This window comes from Lepidothrix coronata, unplaced genomic scaffold (assembly GCF_001604755.1).
Source record: "Lepidothrix coronata isolate B3197 unplaced genomic scaffold, Lepidothrix_coronata-1.0 Scaffold202, whole genome shotgun sequence".
Classification (NCBI taxonomy): Eukaryota; Metazoa; Chordata; class Aves; order Passeriformes; family Pipridae; genus Lepidothrix; species Lepidothrix coronata.
Window position 1 is genome coordinate 39202 of NW_016690382.1, and position 20883 is coordinate 60084.

General features: G+C 58.9%; 1 protein-coding gene across 1 annotated transcript in view; it reads right to left on the bottom strand.

The window, feature by feature from the left end:
* CELSR3 (cadherin EGF LAG seven-pass G-type receptor 3) overlaps nucleotides 1-16963 on the bottom strand; it is a 31687-nt gene extending 14724 nt beyond the window's left edge. The window contains exons 1-16 of the mRNA XM_017832440.1: nucleotides 14163-16963; nucleotides 7415-8047; nucleotides 5680-5902; nucleotides 5202-5317; nucleotides 4724-4812; nucleotides 4186-4343; nucleotides 3826-3989; nucleotides 3241-3366; nucleotides 2895-3064; nucleotides 2501-2686; nucleotides 2243-2353; nucleotides 1818-1986; nucleotides 1424-1565; nucleotides 1136-1256; nucleotides 634-817; nucleotides 439-540 (exon numbers count right to left, since the gene is read on the bottom strand). Coding sequence (XP_017687929.1) covers nucleotides 439-540; nucleotides 634-817; nucleotides 1136-1256; nucleotides 1424-1565; nucleotides 1818-1986; nucleotides 2243-2353; nucleotides 2501-2686; nucleotides 2895-3064; nucleotides 3241-3366; nucleotides 3826-3989; nucleotides 4186-4343; nucleotides 4724-4812; nucleotides 5202-5317; nucleotides 5680-5902; nucleotides 7415-8047; nucleotides 14163-16809 — 5341 coding nt within the window. The 5' untranslated portion in view covers nucleotides 16810-16963. The remainder of the gene's footprint in view (nucleotides 1-438; nucleotides 541-633; nucleotides 818-1135; nucleotides 1257-1423; nucleotides 1566-1817; nucleotides 1987-2242; nucleotides 2354-2500; nucleotides 2687-2894; nucleotides 3065-3240; nucleotides 3367-3825; nucleotides 3990-4185; nucleotides 4344-4723; nucleotides 4813-5201; nucleotides 5318-5679; nucleotides 5903-7414; nucleotides 8048-14162) is intronic.
* Between the last annotated feature and the right edge of the window lie 3920 nt (nucleotides 16964-20883).

Sequence of the window (20883 nt, forward strand, 5' to 3'; positions counted from 1 at the left end):
CCAGCTCCAGATGCTGCCTCCTACCCAACATTCACCTGCTTCCCTTGCAGGGCACATGGGGATGGGGCCGGTGGAGCCGCAGAAAGGCACTGTGCTGCTGAGCTGCTGTGCCAAGCCTGACCTCGGCCTCAAGCCCACTGAATCCAGAAAGCAGCAGGAACAAGGTGGGAATCGAGGCTGAGGGAACAGCACAGCCTCAGGGCTGGGTGATGTGCCTAGACCTCACAGCTTTTACCCAGCCTCAGCCCCATGTCCAGCCCCCTCTGCTCTCCCCCAGGCTGTGGCATTTTCTCCACCAACTTCCTTCTCCCAGACCTCAAGTCCAGCTAAATGAGCTAAATAATATCACAAGAACAGAGTGATATCACTGGGGCTGCCACAGCCCCTGGCAGGACAGCCAGGCTGCCCCCTCCCCTCCCCATTGTGTCCATCACTCACCCAAGGAGCCTCTGGGACACAGCACTGCAGCTGAGAAGCCAAACTTGGTCTGAGGCCACCACACACCTGCCTTCAGGCTTTTGGGGCAGCCGTCATAGAGCACTGTGGAGACAGGCAGCCCGAGGGGCTGGTCACAGGGGGAAGCCACTGACACTGAGCCCCACAGCACCAGCTCCCCACTGTGCCCACACTCACCCTCACAGCCGCTGGGTGTCACCTCAGCAAAAGGGCTGTCACAGCTGTTGCACTGGCGGCCGATGACCCCAGGACGGCAGTGGCACCGGCCTGTCTCCCTGTCACAGGAGCGGGAGGTGGAGCCCACGGGGTAGCAGTCGCATGGCAGGCAGGTGTCACTGCCTCTGGGGCGGTAGTGGAAGTCCTGGGGGGAGACAGGGACAGTCATCCAAGAGCCCCTTGGAACAGCAGCTGAGACCGGTGCCTGGGGAACCTCTGGAGCCAGAGCAGAGAAGAGCCAGGCTCTCCTGATTTGCAAGCACCCACAGTGCCCCCACCATCACCATGCTGGGGCAGGAGGGCCACACAGAGGAGCTGAGCAGGGATCCAGCCCAGAACTGGCACACAAAGCAGGGCCTGGGCAGCTGCCAAGCCTTTGGAGGGGACAAGGAGCAGCATCAAGAATGAGCAGAGCTTCAGGTAAGCCACGGGCCACATTCCCATTGGCACAGCTGCCCCTCACCTTGCAGTGGCACTGCCCGTTGGTTTTATTGCAGTCGGGGTCAAAGCCCTTGTTCACATCACAGTTACAGGGCCCGCAGCTGGGGTTCCCCCACCAGCCCTTCGGACACTGCTGGTCCATCCTAAGGAGAGAGACACCTTCACTGTTACAGCCAAATCCCCCAGACCTTCTCCTCCCACCAGCCCAGCTCTCAGCAGCTCCAAGGAGCCAGGTGACACTGAGAGGTGCCAGGATGAGAGGTCAGCATAGAGCCGGGCACAGAGGATACGGCTGTGCCCTGTATCTCACCTGTGCTCACAGTACTGCCCAAAGAAGTTCCCGCTGCACTCGCACACGTAGCCCAGGGAGGAGCCTGGCTTGCGGCGACACACAGACTTGTTCTTGCAGGGGTTGAGGTGACACACATCCACACAGTCCCCTCCGTAGTACCCTGAGGTGTGGACAGATACCACCATGTAAAGCAAGTATCTTCCCTCTGAGAGGGGCCAGAGCACCAAGGAGTGGACTCAGAGGGCTCAGGAGGGATTCTGCCCTCCAGGAAAATTGATGACTGTCTGACAGGGATGTGACTTGCTCAAGGGGTGGACAGGAGAGCAGTCACGGGCCAGGAGACAGTCACGGGTAGAGGAGAAGACAGGCAGGCATGGAGAGCAGAGGAGTGGCAGTGTGCTGCAGGTCCTACCTGGCTGGCAAACACAGGAGTAGCTCTGCCACTCATCCTTGCAGATGCTGTTGGCTGGGCAGGGGTTGGAGTCGCAGGGGCTTGGCACACTGCAGCCAGCCTCCACTCTCAGGGCATGGCTGGGTTTGGGCAGCACAGTCCCAGTGACGCTGTCACCCAATCGCACGCCCTGCAGTGCAGGTGACAAATTCACAGTGAAGCTTTGACAGATACACAAGGCTCCAGCTCCCTACTCTCCACAAACCCCCAGCAGCAGCCACTCCCCAACACCCCTATTTATGGCTGCCCCACAGCACCTCAGAGCCTTGAATGCTCAGAGGGAGAGTGACACCAGCAGTATGGATGCTGACAGCAGCTGCCAGACCTGTGTTTTCACCCCTTCAAGTAACATACCCACTGAGGAAGGATCAGAGCAATGGACTCACCTGTATGCAGCCCCTCAACCCGTTCTGCACCTCGCCAGAGCCCAGGACTCCCCCCACATGCAGGTGTTTCACCTTCAGGCCATGTAGTTCATTTCCTACGACCACTGTATCCTGCAGAAGGAAAGGGAGTAACATGAGGCAACTGGCACCAGCCCTGCCCCAGCCCTCTCTGAGGGTGCAGAGGCACAGCCTGGCCTGTGTTTGCCAAGCACCCCCCACAGTTCCTGTCCTGGTGCTGGGGTCTCAAACAGCACCTACCTGGTAGAGCCCAAAGTCCAGGGTGAGGGTGATGACGTAGCGCGAGTCTCGCCCACTGCGGACGTCCCGCAGCTCCAGCTGGAGGTCGTGCCATTTCCCATCGCTGAGCTGCAGCTGGTCCAGGAGGAGGCTGGTGCTGCGCCCGGACCCCCTGCTCACCATGAAGGAGAGCAGACCCCCAGCCAGCTGCAGAGAGGCAACCAGCAACGCCAGCAGTAAGCAAAGACGGCGCCAACTCTGGCTGCTTCCTGCCTATCCCCTATCCAAGAAAACCCAGCCCTCTAAATGTCTCTCCCCACAATCACACTCTGCTTGGGATGGAGCCAGCAGGGAGAGCAGTGTCCCCCTGCTCTCCTGGGGCAGGCAGCAACAGAGGCTGAGGCTGTTTCCCTACCTGGCAGAGCAGGGTGGTGTACTGGCCTGCATGGGCCTGCAGAAGCACCCCATCCATCTGGCGTGTCCGAAACGCCAGCCCCAGGTACCACGGCACTGAGATCTTCACATCTGTCTTGAAGTCCCAGGTCAGGACACTATTGCCCTGGAAATAGTGGGCATGGTGCATGGCTGGAAAGGAAAGTGGAGGTGAGGAGAAGGGACAGGCACTTCACAGGGAGCTCTAGGTGCAGGGACAACAGAGCTAGTTCAGCTCACACAGATCCCTTACTCTGCTTCCACAGCAACCCCAGCACAACCTTGCACGTACCCACCCTGCCTGTGCCCAGCAGTGCCCGCTCACTCACGGTGGTGGCAATCTTTGCCCCCGAAGCCAACAGGACAGAGGCAGGAGTAGGTTCCCCAGCTGACAGAGCAAGTGCCACCATTCTTGCAGGGGTTGGAGTCGCAGAACGTGTGCTTGGCATGACAGCCTAGAGATAGCAAAGTCACCTGTATCAGCATTAACCCGCTCACCACCTCCCCCCAGCCCACATGGAAAGGGGGAGAGCCTGCCAGCCTTTTCCCTGGCTGCCAGAGGGGCAAATCCAGACACTTAGTCTCTCCACACAGGCCCGGTGTGCTCAGCAATGAGGGTCAAGGCTGTCACTACTCCTTATGCCAGAATAAAGACAGTGTAGAGCTGGGCTGACTATCTAGCATCTCCCAGACAGGCCAGCTCTGCAGGCCCTGCACTTGGGATCAGGGGACATTCCCAGAATATTAGCTGAGGTGGGCATTGGCTCATTTAGGAGGATCTGGAAGGCCCATTCCCCAGTGGGAAGCTGCTCGGCTCCAGCTGTGCTGCCATGATGCTGCTACAGCCCAGCAGTGCTGCTGCCTGAGCAATTCCCAGGGCAGGGGCTGGCAGGAGCAGACAGAGGCACTGGCACCTGCAGTGGTTCCGTTGTTGGCGATGTAGGAGGCCAGGTCGATGCGTTTGCTGTCAATATACAGGTCTCTCATGCATCCCACAAAGTCACGGTGAGTGATGGGGAAGTTTTCCGGAAGGTTGGGGACCCCTCCAAGGAGTAAGGGACCTGTGAGATCCAGGGACCTACGGGAACAGAAGCCCAGGGCGTTAGGAGCTACAGCACCTCAGGCTGGCCCAGCCAGCTCCCCAGTGTACGGGGCGGGGAAGCAGACATCCTCGGGAACAGGCACACACAGCCAAGGTCCCAGATGTGAAGAGCTGGCTCCTTAGGGGACCTCTCCCCACCACAGCAGTGCCCATCAGTCTCCAAGGAACTCACTTCTTTGAGCTGGTCTGTACACCTTCTGCAGCACAGGAGTAGTTCCCAATCTCGCTGCCGAACTGCAGGGCCACCGAGGCATCGCATTCATCTATTGTCAGGATGGCCACCTTGTCCTTGGAGGGGCCCTGCACTACCCCCAGGGTGCTGACCTTGGGCTGAAAGCAAATGCAGGGCGTCAGCAGCACATGTGCCCCAGACCCAAGCACTCAAGGGTTCACACAACAGCAAGGAAAGGCCTGAGCATGACTCAGGCACCACTGCACTGCTGGAGGTTTGAGCAATGCAGGGGGGACACCTCTGGCCGAGCCCAGCAAGCAGCACCAGAGGGGGGCATGGGCAAGGACACTGCATGGAGAGCATTCCTGCAGCCTCCAAGTGCTGTCCTGAGTGTCAATCTCCCCCTGCACCTGGCTGCCTGTTCCACTGAATCCATCCCTAAAGGGCTGAAAACCACCTCTACCTTCTCTCCACAGCCTCCCTCAGAGAACAGCAGAGCCAGAGCCACTCACTGGTGGTAAGAGAGAACCAAACGTACCTTGTTGTAGTAGCGGAGCTGCAGCGTGTGCCACTGCCCATCACTCACACCCCCTGGCAGGTAGGGGCTCACCACCGTGCTGGACTCTCCTGAGGAGACAGGGATGATGGCAGGCTGAGGGAAGCTGGACAGCCCTCAGATGTGCCCGCCCTTCCCAAGGCACCAAGCCCACCGTGCTACCCATGGCCTTGTGAAGTTTGTGGTGACATAACGGGCCAGAACAGCAGCAGAGACCCCAAAAGGGTTTGTCCTGGTTTGTGCTCACAAAGCACTGCTGCACTTGCACTCCTGAGCCCAGGGAGGGTCCTGAGATACACACCCATCCCCTGTGTTATCCAGTGATGCTCACCAACACCTCTCACCCCTGCCTCCCTGAGCATGAGCTCCATCCAGGGCAGCACTCTGCTCTCCCAGCTCAGCACAGGCCTTCTCACAGCTCCCGTGACACCAATCCCACAAGAGGCAGGGCTGAGCATACCTGTGGAGTATTTCAGCTGGACCTGCCCCTGGATGATCTCCACTGCCAGGAAGTCATGCCTCTCGTTCAGGCGCCCATTGTAGAGCAGGAGGCCACTGGGCTCCACAGTACTGAACCTGGGGCAAGGGAGGAAGCAGGAAGGCAGAGTGTGTGCAAGGAGCATGTGGAGATCCCCGCTCTCCTGTGGCATGCACCAGCATCCCAGCACAGGGACACTGAGACCTGAGCAGGGAGGCAGTGAGCTGGCAACATGGAAAGTCTGAGGCACTGAAGGGAGGGATGAGCTGATGCCAGGGCAGATTCAGAGCCCTTTGGTCAAAGGTGCCACGGTAGCCCCATGGGGAAGCAAAGCCAGTAACACGCAGGTCTGGAGACCATCAGCCAGCCCCTGTATTGGCCCAGTGTGCACAAGAGCCGCCAGAGCAGGGCCAGGTGAACCGGGGACACTGGTGTCCAGCAGAGGAAGGAGAGCACTCACGAGAGGGCCAGGGTGAAGTGGAAGCGCTGGCGCAGGCCCCGGAACATGACGAAGGATCGCGGTGGGAAGGAGCGCGTGGACACCTCGCAGAAGGGCATCTCGAAGCCGCCCGCTGGGCACTGGCAGCGGAAGCCCCCGTCGGCAGCGCTGGTGCAGGTGCCACCATTGCGGCACACGCCAGGCACACACCGCCCCGAGCGGCTGTCCACTTCACAGTTCTCACCTGGGGGAGCAAGGAAAGAGCCTTGGGACACAGGTGCAGTGGCCACTCATCCTTGTCCCGGGAGTGCAGACCTCAGTCAGGTTTGGGGCAGGGCAGCCAAGGGACAGGACTCTGTGGAGCAGCTGGGGGCCAACAAAGGATACGACAACCCAAGTGTCACCCAGGTGTTCCCCATAGTAGCAGTTCCCCACAGGTAGCCCGTGAGCGAGCTACCACTGCCAGCCCTGCAGCACAAGCCACTGGGCTGGATGTGATGCCAGCTCTGACTTAAGGGGCAAGTTGGATCCAGTATGGCATGGGAATGGGACAGCAGGCGCTGGGCTGCACAGTCCTAAGGATGAAGAGGCAAGGACAAGCCAAGGAAGTCATGGTAATGGAGAAAGTACTTCTTTGGTCCCTGCCACCACACAGGCCTGGGAAGGCATCATAGTTCTGTCTCTGGGGTATGGGGACAGCCCAGCGCCACTGAGCTCCCTTGCCAGGTGCCTCCGAACCCTGTGTGCAGGCTCTGACATAAGGAGCAAAAGCCAAGTGGAAACCAGTCAAATGAGGGACAGCAAATATCCTTGCACCTTGCTGCCATGGGTAACAGGGATGCCTCATGCCAGCTCAGCAGTGCAAGTGCAGGGGGTCCGGCCAGCCCCTTTTCCCATGCTATCCCCATAGCACACTCAGCTGCAGTCCTACACCCCCAGCACTGCTCCCACTACTTGCTCTGTGGCACGCAAGGAGGATGAGGAGACAGCATGAAGTGACAGGGAAATGAGCTCATTAACCCTTCTGCTAATGGCTGTTCACGCGTCAAATGCTAGGGGTTAATTACCACTGACTCTGCTTATCTCACCAGGAGCCACCAACAGGAGAGCAGCTCCGAGGCAGCCATCTGCTGCCACACTCCCTCCCAGCAGCGAGGGCAAGGCAGGGGATCCCTCCCTAGTAGCCACAGACCACCTCCCCTTACCCACAGTCGCCAGACATGGGTCTCCACAGCCTGCTGGTGACTTGTGGCAACAAGACACTGGCTGGACTGGAAATTTGTCCCCCACAGCTAGCACCAGATCTGCCTGGATTGGATCCTACCTGGTTGGGCAGCAAGGTCCAGCCTCCCCTTCTGTTCTGGGTGGGCAGCAGCTTACCCATTGCACATGGGGCCAGTGTGGGCTCCACACCTCTGCCAGACCAGCTGAAGCACAGGCAGACACCAGCAGCTCAGATAGCCCCAAAGCCTGCTAGCATGGAGGATGGCCAAGAAGCCTCCTGTGCCCCAGCCTAACACAGTCCAGCTTAGTCCTCCTGCTCTATGAAAAAGGCTCCCCAAGAGCCTTTCATGCCACCTCCCAACAAGACAGATTTCTATGGCAACCTCAGCCCTGCACATCCAGCACCGTGGAAACACAGAGAGCTGGGCTCCGACACTCGCTGCCCTCCTGCGAAGAGCACCCCGCCATGGTGACAGCAACGCCAAGAGACCCGCCCACCTGTCCCCCCACAGTCCCCCGGCTCAGCACTCACCGCTGAAGTGCTGGCGGCAAACACAGGTGTATCCCCCCTCCTTGTGGGTGCAGATCCCACCATTCAGGCAGGGGTTGGAGTAGCAGAGGTTGATCTCCGTCTCACAGTAGTCCCCGGTGAAGCCCTGCGGGCAGCGGCACCGCAGGCCAGTGATGGGGTGGATGGGCCTGAAGAGGGTGGAGGGGGAGGCGATGAAGGGGGCCGAGCTGTCAAACTTGAGGACGGAGATGCACTTCATGTAGTTCTGGCAGGGCTCCCGCAGGCAGACGTTGTCGTCGAAGGGCAGCACCTCCAGCATGGAGGCGCCCGTCAGCACCATGCGCTTCATGTACAGCTGCTCCTGCAGCTCCTCTGAGCTGAAGTAGCGCCCGCCCCGCGGCGCCAGGGCCGAGAAGCTGACGTTCAGCACCGTGCCGCCCACGTCTGTGTCGTTCTGGATGTTGAAGATGAAGATGTCCTCCTTGGGCGTCGCAAGCACAGTGGCCACCCCTTCCAGGAAAGTGGACAGCAGCGGGGAGAGGAACCGCTCCTGCCACATGTTCTCCAGCCGCACCGTAATGCTGTTGGCCAACATGTCCTCCGTGATGATGATCACCCGCAGGACGCACTGGGCCGTCACACTGTGGATCCCATCTGTTGGAGGGAACAGGGACACACTGCAGGTTTCTGCCACTTGGAGGGTTTCCTCCCTCCAACCCCAGAGTAGAGACCTGTACCCCAGTGTGGCCCTCAACAGGTCTGAGTCCTCGGCTAAGGAAGCCTGGAGCCACAGCCCCAGAGGCCAGCAGGGTGCCACCTGGGCTGGAGGGGGAGTGGCCAGTGTGGCTGCACCCTCTCCCTCCCATCAGCCTCTCCACTTGAGAGAACTCTCAGGTTTTCTCCCTGTCCTGGATCTCGGCAGCAACTGAGCTCTGAGGAACAAAGGTGCTCAGGAACAGAAGGAAGTCCCAGCAGGAGGTTTGGCAAACACAGAAGCCGCCAGGGCCCGGGGTGTTTTGCTTCCCTGCTGTGCCCTGTCTGCCTCCCCCACGCTGCCTTTCCCTGCGCTCTGCTCTCCTGCTGCCTTTCCCTGCGCTCTGCTCTCCTGCTGCCTTTCCCTGCGCTCTGCTCTCCTCCTTCCGTTTCCTTCTCTCCTCCAGGCTCTCCCAGGCTTTTGTGCTGGTCTCCCTGCTTCCCCCCTTCCCACCATCTGCTCCACATCTCTTCCTCCCTCGGTCCATCTCCGGTTTGTTTAATTCCCTTTAATCTCTATTTTCCTTGGAAACAAACTCCCTCCCTTTGGGACCCTGCGATCTCCCAGGCAGGAGCACAGGAGCATGCAGACACTGGGGCGTGCCCGCCTGCTCTCTCCCAGGACCTTGGCCAGCAGCAGCAGCTCACCCGCCCCACATCAGGTGCACTCACAGGCAGCAGCGGCACAGGCAACACAGCACAGCTCAAACGGGCAATGGCAAAGCTCCCACCCCAGCAGTTCTGCGATCAGGGGCACCTGTCTCACCCCACCTACCCAGCTCCCAGCAACCCAACAGCTCCTGCTACCGTGGAGGGTCATATGTCCCCCCCACCAGGCCACCCCAGACACCTCTGCTAGAAGCTTTTGCCAGACACACAGCAGGGAGAAGCCTGTCTGCTGCCCCCAGGATGCCTCCTTTCTCCTGTTCTGCTTCTTCTGGGCCCTCTAGCCCCAGCACAGGCTCTGGCAGGCAGAGCCAGCCTTCAGCATAGCAAAGCAAGGACCGCACCAACCTCTGTGGCCCCAGAAATGTTCAATGAGGCTCATCAGGAACCTCACTGCTCCTGAAATGAGGCAATCCATCTTCTAGCCCATTGACAGCAGCCCAAAGCTGGTGCCCCACGGGCATCAGCAGCACATAGCTGTCACCTGTTGTTCCCATCTCCCCCCCAACATCCACCTGAGAGCCCTAAACCCCCACATTTCCTTGGAAACCTGGCTCTCCATCATCATACCAAGACAACACTCATACTCACATCAGCACATCTCAATAGTGACTACCAGGACTAATCCTGGATCCCAAGCCTTGCTGCAACATCCCCTATGTGCTTCACCTCCTCCAACCCAGCACATGGAGGCACAAAAGGCAGCAGGTTTCCTGGCACCCTGGTCAGCCCCAGTCCCAACAAGGACCAGGAGTGCAAATGCCAGCCACCCGTTCCCCCATCCATGCCCCAGCTCCAAGCCTCATGTGCAAAGGTGCCTTTACTGTTCCCCTCTTCCAACGGCTGCTGTGCTGCAAAGCCTTTTGATTTCCCTCAGCTCTGTTTGAAGTTTGCAGCGCAGGAGGATTTAAAGATTGTAACGTCTCCTTTTCTTCCCGCCTCTCTCTTCTGCTCTTCAGAAGGTGAAAGCTTTCTGGCGACCCTGCAAATTCCCGCGCAAGCACCAGCCTGCACACCGGGACTGCTGCTCTGGAGATAAGGCTCGCTCCAGGCTGGGGGAGCAGCGTGCCAGTGCAGTCACCCAGGAGCTAATCTCCTGCAGGAAAGGGGGGTTGCTTCTCTCTGAAATCAAACTGCTCCCACCCCACATGGAAGCAAGGTGAGAAACCACCCCTCTGTGTGACACCCTGCCAGCTCTGACATGGAGGGCAGCACGAGCAGCAGTTACTAAATGGCTCTATCTGGCACCTGGCTGGACATGCCAGCAGATTTAGACCTGCCTGGGCTTAGGGCAAGGAGCTGGCATCATCACCTGCATCCCCAAGGCACCTTCTCTTTGCAAGAGGCTCATGGGGTGCCAAGATCACCCAGACCTTGAGGGGCAGGAGTGAGAGGAAAGCCACAAGCCTGACTCAGTGGCATTTGGCATAAGATGCTCCCCAACCCACCATCAGCCTGGCGTCCCTCCCTGAGGGGCCACTTGATGTTGGAGCACCCCGGGGATGCCACCACTTTTTCACCAGCTTCCTTCTCAGCACACAGCTGGGTCATGTCCCAGCTCCCCCTCCTCTCCCTTTGTCCCCTCCTCACAGTTTGCTTCTCTGGCCAAGGCAAGGGTGAGCTCAGCCCAAGCCCAGCTCCCTTCCCCCTCCTCTCTTTGGCTCATAGTTCACCCGGAAGCAGCCATGAGGCCCTGGGGACAGCTCTCTCTCTCCCCAAGGGCTGCTCAGTGCCCAGACATCTGCCTGATTTATGGCTGTTATTAGGCCTTGGCTGACATGATGCTGAGTCCTGGGGCAGGCCAGGGGCTAGCAATGCCTCCCAGGAGCAGGGAGGCTTTGCCTGGAGAAGAAGGTGGCCTGCAGGGTGCCTGATGCCTTTGGCATTGCCCAGCCCACGGCAGAAAAGCCAAGCACCCCCTTCCCATTTCCCCACAGCAATGTGGAGCTGGAGTCAGCTCCAGCCCCACAGCCCTCCTCAGTAAGCTCCCCATAACACACTGTCCCACCTCAGCATCACACCCAGGGCTGCCTCCAACCTCAGCTCCATGTAAGGAGAAGCAGATGGTTAAGAGAATGACCTGCTGCAAATGGGGAAAGCAAAAAAAAAAGGCAACCAGAAGAAAGCCCAAAGCTGGCTGGAGGCGCTGACCCCCCATGGGAGGCATTTTAATCACAAATGCTCAGCCTTTCTGATTAAATCCTATGGCTGGAGAGCTGGTGCCTGGTGAATATTCATGCAGCAGAGTGAGGAGTCCTAGAAACATGGCTACAGGGAATGGAGCAGGGAAAAGGGACAAGGGGCTCTAACCCCCGTGCTGGGCAGCATCGTGTTTGCACTTCCAAGATTGACAACTAGCAGCTTCAAAAGCACCAAAGCTAAAGAAAGAAGAGCTCTGTCTGGAGAGCAGGATGGACAGCAGACTCCTCCTAGGAAGCTGCACTGTCAGTCTGGGAATGGACATCTAGGCTTGTACTAGAAACCTTTCGCAGGGAGCAGGTCTGCCAACTGCTGCCAACCACTGCCCTCCTGGGTCTGCCAGAGTGAGAGCCCATCTCTCCTGTTCCTTTGTGCTGCCAGTGGCTCCCTGGATCCCCGGGCAACATCTCAGCCTGCTGTGCGGCATGAGGCATGGACTCCAGCCAACACTCCCACCCCAAGAGCCACCGAGTCACTAGCAGAGGTTCCCCTTCCCCTACAGCAAATGGTTTGGCCTTCAACCTCTCAGGGAGCTCCAGGGATTGGGAAGAAGGCAGCTCAGTTCAAACAACCTCCCTGATCCTGTCCCCCACTTGTGGAGACCAGAAGCTCACAAATAGGCTCCAATGTATCACTGCCTGCCCTGTTCAGAGTGGCAGAGACAGTGTCCAAGAGAGTGAAAGCCACCACTCTGCCTGCAGTGGCCACCCTAGGGACAGGGAGGGTGTTCTGGGGACAGACAGGGTGGCTTTCACGTTTGCAGCTGAGGAGCAGTAAAACATGTCCAAAGGGAGAAGTCAGGAAAGAAGGAGATGAGTATGGGTATGGTGAACATTCCTCACCACTGCTGAAGGGCTTTGGCAGACCTTTCAACATTTTGATGATACTTTACCAGTTAAGAGATCTTGGAAGTAAATCAGGCTCCCGTCACCCAGCACAGAGGAAGAACATCACTGTCCCACAGCTGAGCCTCCACCCTTGCCATCAGGCCCAGAGAAACTAGTCTGAAATGGTTGAAAGTCAATATGATGTCAGTCTCCTACACTGTCCCGATTTCACACAGTAGTGCTGGCCCTTCCACCCTGCTGTCCTGCATCCTCAGCGGTCAAGAGCAGATTTTAGCAGCCATAGGTGTCCACACACCTGTGAGAAGCTGGGGTCAGTTTTGGGGCTGTCAGTCCCACTGAAAAGCCACTGGTTTGTGATGGCCCAAGTCTTCTCTGTCTCCTACAAGGGACTGAGCTAAGGATACACACAGCTTGTAGGCAGGCAGGCAGAAGGGCCCCTTGCCCTATGTTTTAGGGGGATCCAGCCTCCCCCAAAGGGGTGATAAAGCTCACAGGCAGGCAAAGAAGCCACTCCCTCCTTGGATGCTGACCTTGGGGTACCCACCTAGGTGCTACTGCTGCCTTCCAGCAGCAGGAAGGTGCTCTGACATGGTGCTGTGCCCCAGGCAAACAATGCAGCTGGGTCTGAATGTCCTGGCTGCCAGCTCTGTAAACCCACCCTCCCTCTGCACACAGTGACAGCGTGGGGCTGACAGAGCTGCCAGCTGGGCGGGGGGCTTCCAACAACAAAGACAGAAAAAACAAACCAGACTTCCACCTCCACAGCCAATACCAAAGCCAACAAAAGGCCCGTTTTCCAGTGTCTCTCTTCCCTCCCTGAAACGGCTCTTCCCCTTCCATCTTCCCCCTTCCTTCATGAGCACACCTCTCCCATTCTCCCTTCCCACTGGAAGATGACGACATTCTAATTGCAAGGGCCCCCTTGCCGCGAGGCGGCTCGATACAGGACTTCGGGATGTGATTGTCTCCTGCCTTTGTGCAGGGTTAAGTGTGTGAGGAGGCAGGGCTTGCATAAACACACTGGGGCAGAAGCTGGAAAGGTCAAAACCACCCCCCATCTCCAGCGACGGGCATGTGTGCGCCTGCACCCGCTCTCGGCCAGCCCTGCGGCTACAATTAGCCCCCCCAGAGCCCCAGCCCACCGCTCGGCTGGTGCTGCCCATACAGGATTGCCTTGAACAGGTCTCCTCTTAAAGCTCTCGCTCCATCTTTTGAAAAAGATCCTCCTCTCACTGAATAAGCCAGATAGAGAGAGGTAAAAGGGAGGGCACCTGGTAGCCGATGGTCGGGGGAGCATCATGATTTAGTGTACGGCTCCCCAGGCACTCTTGGCAACTCGGTGCTTGGTCCCTCCAGAGAGGGCTGTTGCCCTCCCTCCCCCAGAGCCACTCCACGGTTCAGCGATGGACAGACGCCTCCATTTCCAGTAACACATCCGCCAGCAAAGAAAGGCTGATGGTGAAGGCAAACGTCAGACTCTGGGAGCTCCAGGTCCAAACCCCACTTGCTGATGGGCAAGGCCCTAGGTCCATCTTTGCCCTGTCCTCAGCTGGGCTAGAGGGGACCCCAACACTCTGCAAAGCCATCCCGGCAGCTAACACTAGCATTTGCATTTGGATATTCCAACAATACACACTAGGCAAGAGTTCCGAGCATTGCACTCATGTTTGTCACAGCTGTCCCTGGCAACAATAAGTTGGCCACAGAAAGGTAGTACCAGGCTTTAGAAGTGCAGGTGTTGGCAGGTGCTACAGCCAGAATCAAGACTGAACCATTTGCTACCAGCAAATGGGTATTTTTAAGAGGGTTCCCTTCACACTGAGTTCAGTCCCTCTCTCCCACACAAAGTCGGAGGAGCACTCAGTCCCAGCAGGGAGAAGAACCACCCAGGCTTGGGAGCAAAGCAGTGTACCAGCCCCTGGGCCAGCAGCTTGGCCTTCCTGGGAACTATCTGCCTGCCTGGCCAGCAACCTATGGCACACAACACAGCCTGGCTGTCCACAGCACCTCCAAAAGTGCCTCACTCGCAGCTACCAGCGATCCCCACACCTGAGTAATGATGCTTTGTTCTTGCAGACCATCTCCAGCCTCAGCCCCTTCACAGAGCACTCCCCAGCACCCTGCCTCCAACTCCCACCCTTCCCACCACTCCAGTAGTATTCCCCGACTAGAAGGGACTCCCAATCCAAATCTTGTTGCTAGTCCCCAACCCATCCCCGACACAGAATGGGGTCCCCAAGGGGGACTGCGTGGAGCTCCCCCTAGGTACCGCATTGAAGGTTTAATGATTTTTCACTCCCTACCTGTGACAGTCACCAGCATGGAGGCCACAAGTGGACGGTTGTTATCCAGCTTACGGCTCAGCCTCAGCTCCCCGCTCGATTGATTTACAATCAACAAGTGCAGTTCATTTCCCCGCTCAAAGGTGTAGAAGAGGCGGTCAGATGCATCTGGGTCATACGCTGGGACCTTCCCTATGATCCCTGAGGGGAAGGTGTTGGACTTATTGGACACGTAGTTATTGAACAGGATTTGGAAGTTCTTGAGAACAGGACTGTTGTCGTTCTGGTCAATGAGTTTGATGTGGACTGTGGCTCTGCTGACCAGAGGGGCAGAGGTGGCCTGCACTACAATCACGTACTCAGGTTTTGTCTCATAATCCAAGTCTATCAAGGCTGTGAGCTCCCCAGAAAAGATGTCCATCTGGAATATCTCGGGAATGTTGCCCTCCACAATTTGGTACATGATCTGGGCATTGGGTCCCTCATCTGGGTCAACAGCTGTGATTCGGGCCACCACAGAGCCTACGATGCTGTTCTCCTTTACCAAGACCTCAAACTCCTCAGCGGGAAAGACGGGGGCATTGTCATTCACATCCTGAATGGTGACCTGGATGTGGACAGGAGTTCGCTGAGGAGGGATGCCCCTGTCCACAGCATACGCAGTCAGTTCATAGACGGGAACGTTCTCTCGGTCCAGCCTGCGGACAGTGCGAATGATCCCCGAGGTGGGCTCTATCGTGAAGTCTCCATCTCCATCCTCCCCGTTCTGGAAGGTGTACTGCACTCGCCCGTTGGTGTGAGCATCCCGGTCAGTGGCAGAGATCTGGAGCACGCTGGTGAAGGGAGGAGCATCCTCAGAGATCACACCCTGGTAATGAGGGCTGACGAACTGGGGGGCATTGTCATTAACGTCATTCACCATGATTTCAACATACGTGGTGTCCGCTTTCTGGGGGATCCCATTGTCCTTGGCAGTGATAGCCAATGTGTACGTGACCTGGTCCTCATAGTCCAGTTCTGCCTGGAGAGTGATGGCCCCAGAGTCTGGATCAATGCGAAACTGAGGGACATTGTCTTCCAGGTAGTACGTGATGCGGGCGTTTTCCCCCACGTCATCATCTGTGGCGCTGATCACCACCACGGTGCTGCCCACAGGCCGGTCCTCGTTGATGCTCACAGAGTAGTGGGCACTCTGGAACACAGGCCGGTGGGTGTTGGCATCGGTGATATTGATGTGGACATGGCAGTTGTCACGCAGGGTGCGATCAGAGGCTGTCACGGTGAGCACGTAGCGCCTCTCCTGCTTGTAGTCCAGCGGCAGAGACAGAGTGATGAGCCCTATCCCACCTTGGGTGCTGATGGAGAAGCGGTTCCTTGTGTTGCCTCCCGTGATCTGGTAGGTGATGGCACTGTTCACATCCCGGTCGACTGCTGTGACGCTGAGGACGCTGGTTCCCACAGCTGCATCCTCGTTCAGGCGGATGAAGTACTCCTTCTGGGTAAACTCGGGGCGGTTGTCATTGACATCCATGACAGTGATGGTGACGCTGGCCGAGGCAGATAAAGACGGAGAGCCATGGTCACGAGCCTCTACTCCAAAAAAATAGTGCTCGACTGACTCCCGGTCCAAGGGCCCACTGACCGTGATCCACCCTGTGGCACTGTTCACCACAAAGGGTGTGTCAGCAGAGACCCCTGTCAGTTTGTACTCCAGGCGTGAGTTCTCCCCGTAGTCCGCATCCACGGCCTGGATGTGGATGACAGAGTGGCCGAGGGGAGCATTCTCCAGGACAGAGATTTGAAAAGGGGTGCTGACAAAAATGGGGGCATGGTCATTGATGTCCACCACCTGGATACTGGCCATGCCAGTGTTGTTAGAAAGGGGAGGACGCCCCGCGTCCTGTGCCCGGATCCTCAGGGCATACTCCCGCTCCACCTCAAAATCCAGCGGGGCCACCACCTGTATCTCCCCAGTGACACTGTCGATGGAGAACTGGCCCCGGCTGTTCCCACTGATAATGTTGTAGTGTACCAGCGCATTGTTGTCCTTGTCCAGGTCCGTGGCAGTGACACGCAGGATCTCAGTGTGGGGCCGTATATCCTCTCTCACTTGGACAATGTAGCGCTTCTCACTGAACTGAGGGATGTTGTCGTTCTCATCAAGGACTGTGATGTAGACCTTGACCGTGGCAGAGCGGGGCCCCGGCTCCCTTCCCTGGTCGTTGGCTTCCACCACAAGTGAGTACCTCTCCATCTTCTCCCTGTCCACAGGCCCACTGGTGGTGATGAGGCCGGAGCGGGGGTCAATCTCAAAGACATCATGGGCAGCCCGTTCATTGACAAAGCGGTAGCGGATGTTGGCGTTGGGCGGGGAGTCGACGTCCGTGGCCCGCAGCTGCAGGATGGGGTATCCCTCCTCCACGTTCTCCCGGATGGTCTCCCGATACTCGCCCTGCTCGAAGACGGGGTCGTGGTCGTTGCGGTCAACCACGGCGATGGCCACCATGGTGGTGGCGGAGAGCCGGGGCACCCCGTGGTCGGTGGCCGTCACTCGGAAGTAGTGCAGGTCCATGCTCTCGCGGTCCAGGGCCTGGGTGGTGGAGATGAGCCCGTCCCGCGGGTCGATGCTGAAGAGCTCCCGCGAGCGGCTGTTCATCAGCGCGTCCATGGAGTACACCAGCCGCCCCGCCTCGCCCCCGTCGGGGTCCTGGGCCGCCACTGCCACCACCGCCGTCCCCGCCGGCTGGTTCTCCGCCACCTCCGCCTGGTAGTTGTACTGGGGGAACAGCGGGTGGCGGTTCGGGGCTGCGCGCCGGCTCCGCCGCCCCGAGCCCGGCGCCGGGGACAAGGGCAGCGGGCGCGGCGGGGCGGTGCGGGACGGGCAGCGCGGCGGGGACCGGCGGCGGGGCAGCCCCGGGGGCGCGGCCGCCGCCCGGCACGGCACGGCGGAGGGGCTGCCCCCGCGGGCCGGCGGCCCCCAGCCCGGCGGCGCGGCAGCCCCCAGCCCGGGGGGGAACAAAGGGAGCAGCAGCAGCGGCAGTAGCACCAGCAGCAGCCCCCGGTGGTGGCGGCGGCGGCAGCAGCAGCGGCGGCGGCTCGGGGCGGCCACCCGCTCCTCCGCCGCCGCCATGGTGCCTCGGCGGCCGCCGCCCGGCCCGGGCGCACGGCGGTGGGCTCGGCGCCGCCCCCGCTCAGCGCCGGCCGCCCCCCGCCCCGCCGCCGCCGCCGCTGCTGCCGGGGGAGGCGGTGGCTCCTCCCGCAGCCCCAACATGGCTCCCGCCGCCCCGCCCCCGCCCGCCCCTGCCCGCCCCGCGCCGCCATCTTGGGCGAGGGACAGCGGGCGGCGGCGGCTCCGCGGCCCTGGGGCTGCGCTCGGCGGCGATGCCCGCGCCCCGGGGACACCCGGGCACCGTGCAGGGACACGCGCCCGCCGGTGCCAGCCCTGCCCCTGCCCGCCCTGCAGCGAGGTGTGAGCCCCGCGGTGCCGGGCACGGCTGTGGCGGGGGGGCTGACACCGGCTAGCCCCGGGCGAGGGGCTCCCGGAGCCTCCCTGCCAAAAGCGCAGGGCCCGTGGACACCGACACCGTGACATGACACAGCACACACCTGCTGACCCCGCCGACCCGCTGCTGCGGCGCTGCCCCTGCACCAGCAGGGTCCTTGTGTCGCCACCAGCATCCCAAGGGCCAGGCTGCTCCCCCAGGGTGGCGCGGGTTTAGCTGTTCCACTCCTTTTCCCAACGCGGACCTCAGCCACCACCAGCCACCAGGTGAAGCATCAGCACCAGCGAGAAAGTCGCACGTTTTTCTTCCTGCATCCGTGATAAAAAAAAAAAAAAAGCCAAACGCAACCAACATTTTTCCAAGGAGAGTTCAGTTTGGAGCCCTTGCACCAGGGTGGGTCATTAGCTCATCAGCCTCATAACTTAGCTGTTGGTTTGATCTCAATCAACTAATATCTCAGCCTAATCCACTGGAGCTTGTAATAGGCTTAGGAATAGCAGGGGTTTAAGTCCTCATTAGCGTTCCATGCCACAGTGGGGGGACACCCTTGTACACGTCCTGTTGAAGGAGAGGGCACACTGGGGTGAACACTAGGGAAGAAAGAACTGTGTCAGGGAGGAAAATAGGGCAAATCTGGGAGATGGGGGGGGAATTTAGGATGGGGTAGGGAAAGGCAGGGAGTACATGGGACACACAGTGCCTCTGTGCACATCCCAGCTCCAAGGGGGCTGCAAGAGCCCCCTGTGCCACTGTGTTGGATGGGCTCTGGTTTGAGGTGGGTAGGCTGGGGAGCAGCCCTTGTGCAGCCCCTGCATAGCTCCCCAAAAACCTCACAAACAGGGAGATGGATTCAGACTGGGGAGATGGGGCTTCGCTGCTCAACCATCACTCCCAGCACAGCAGGAGCCACGCCCACTCTCCAACAACTCTCCCATCCCACAGGAAACCACACAAGGCTGTGCAAGGTCCCACAGTCCCTTGGCAGAAATCCAAGTGGTGGCTTAGGAGCCACACACTGCTTTGGACAGCACAGGCCATCTGCACAGTGAGGAGGGGGTCAGAGGGACGTGCTGGCCCCAGGACACAGCAGGTCTGGGGACCTCGAGGGTGTCCAGCTGCCACTGCCATGCTGGTGCCCTCTGCTCCAGCTGCTGTAGCTGCAGCGCTGAATCCTGATGTCACCAGTGCCTTCCCTCTGCTGATGCCCCATGTTCCTGTGCTCCCCCCCCAACCACAACCACCACCAGCTCTTACCCAGCTTTGGTTCCACTGACAGTGACAGATGGTCCCCTAGAAATTATTGTTAATGTAGATGAGGGGGTGGGATGAGCACATGCTGCCCACTGATCGGGGGTTTGACAGCAAGCAGGCTTCCACTCCAAGGGCGGAAACTGAGCGAACACAACGTGGGGTCTGCAGCACACCCAACATGTCCCCAAATCACCCTGCATCATCCTCATGGCTGGTTGCTTTCCACGTGAGGCTGGTGTCTTCCAGCACCATCACCCATGAAGAAGCCAAGGCCTGGCCATCACCTGGGCAGCCATGGGGGGGCAGGGCAGGCAGGGCTCTTCCTTGCCCTAGAGCTTGTAGTGAGTGTGGGTTTTAGGACCACTATGGGAAACAAGCAAGCCCTCAAGTGGTGGCCAGCCCAGCTCAGCATGTGCTGAAAAGAAGTTCCCCTGGTGCTTACACAATGCTCAGGGCTGATAGTCCCTGGGAGTGGATTTCTAAGCCTCCAGAGACATTGGCATGTTAATTTATAAACTCCTGGGACTGGCGCCTGCTGTGATTAACTCCTCAGCCACCACAAAACATCTCTGGCTTGGCTGGTCCAGCACCAGCACCGATGGGGCTGAAGCCATGCCAGCTGTGCAGGTGCAGTGCACCAGATTTACATTCTCTGCTCCAGACCCCCAAGCACCCACCTGAGCCCTCCTGGTGCCATTAGGCTGATGCCAGAGCAGCCCTGGCCCCACACACAGCTCACCTGAAAAACCTCATCTAACAGAGGGCAGCACATCACCCGCGTGCAACAGGAACATGCTGGCTGGATCATCCATCACGCCCCCTCAAACTGGAGATGTACCATCAAGAAACTGAATCAGGAGAGAGGCAATACTTTTTAAAAGTAATGAAGGCTTTCAAGTTTATTTGTTCTAATTGCCCAGCTGACAGCTCAGGGGAGGAAGAAAAAATTATCAGGGTATTACTGCCACAAAATAGTTGTAATTGAATCATTCCAGACAATAAAGCAGAAGCGCAAGTCACAGGCAACACATCGCTCCCCCCACGCCAGCCCCCCCAACTCCCTTCACTGTTGCACCACAATAAAAACACACCAATACACGGAGACAGTGCTCTAATAGCACCCTATTACAGCTAACAATCTCAAGTGTGTCACCTACATGGAGAGCAGGAACCGCTGAGCGGGCTGAGTTTACACACTGCAGTTCAATCTCCTGCAATGTGCAAAGGCCTTTCCTGGGCAGTGGGTACAGCTTTCCCCTGGGATCCCCACAGCCAGCTCCCCCCCAGCTCTTCCAGACCTGGCTGCGGTGGCAGCAGGGTGGTGGTGCAGATGTCATGCAGCTGTGCAGCTGGGACACGGGGTGAGTGACCCCGGGGACGGCAATGGCTCAGGGATACCGACAGGAGGCACCAGCTCTGCCAGTCCAGGCTCCTGGCAAGCACAGCCTTGGGTTCTGCTGCTGCTGCGTTTGCCTGGCACAGCAAAGCCTGGGCTGCGTCACTGAGGGCAAGTGCCAGAGGAACATCCCAGCACGGCAGCAGGGCACGGGCCAACAAGCCCCAGCAGCACTCAGAAACAAGCCAAGGTTGGCTGAGGGGGACATGCAACCATGCGCTGCACAGAGCAATGGGGCAGAGAAGAGCCACTGTAGGGGAGACACCACAGAGTGCTGGCAGCCCTTGTGTTGTGATTCTCCCCAGGTGTGCAGCTTGACACACTTCGAGGCCACACGCCTGGACACTTAGGAAACATGAGTTGAAAAACAAATAGATTTTGGATCTTCATACAGCTCAGGTATGAGCTCAGTGATAGGATTACAGGCCTATCAAGTCAGGAGCTGGGACGCAGCCCTGGCTCCATTTCTGCAGGCAGCTGTGCTTGATGCTGTCCTCATGTTTGGAGTGGCACAGCTTGCACCTGGCATTTACACCCCTACCCCTGGCCAGGGCTGAGCCCACTGCCTGGCTGGCTCCCTCAGCACACAGAC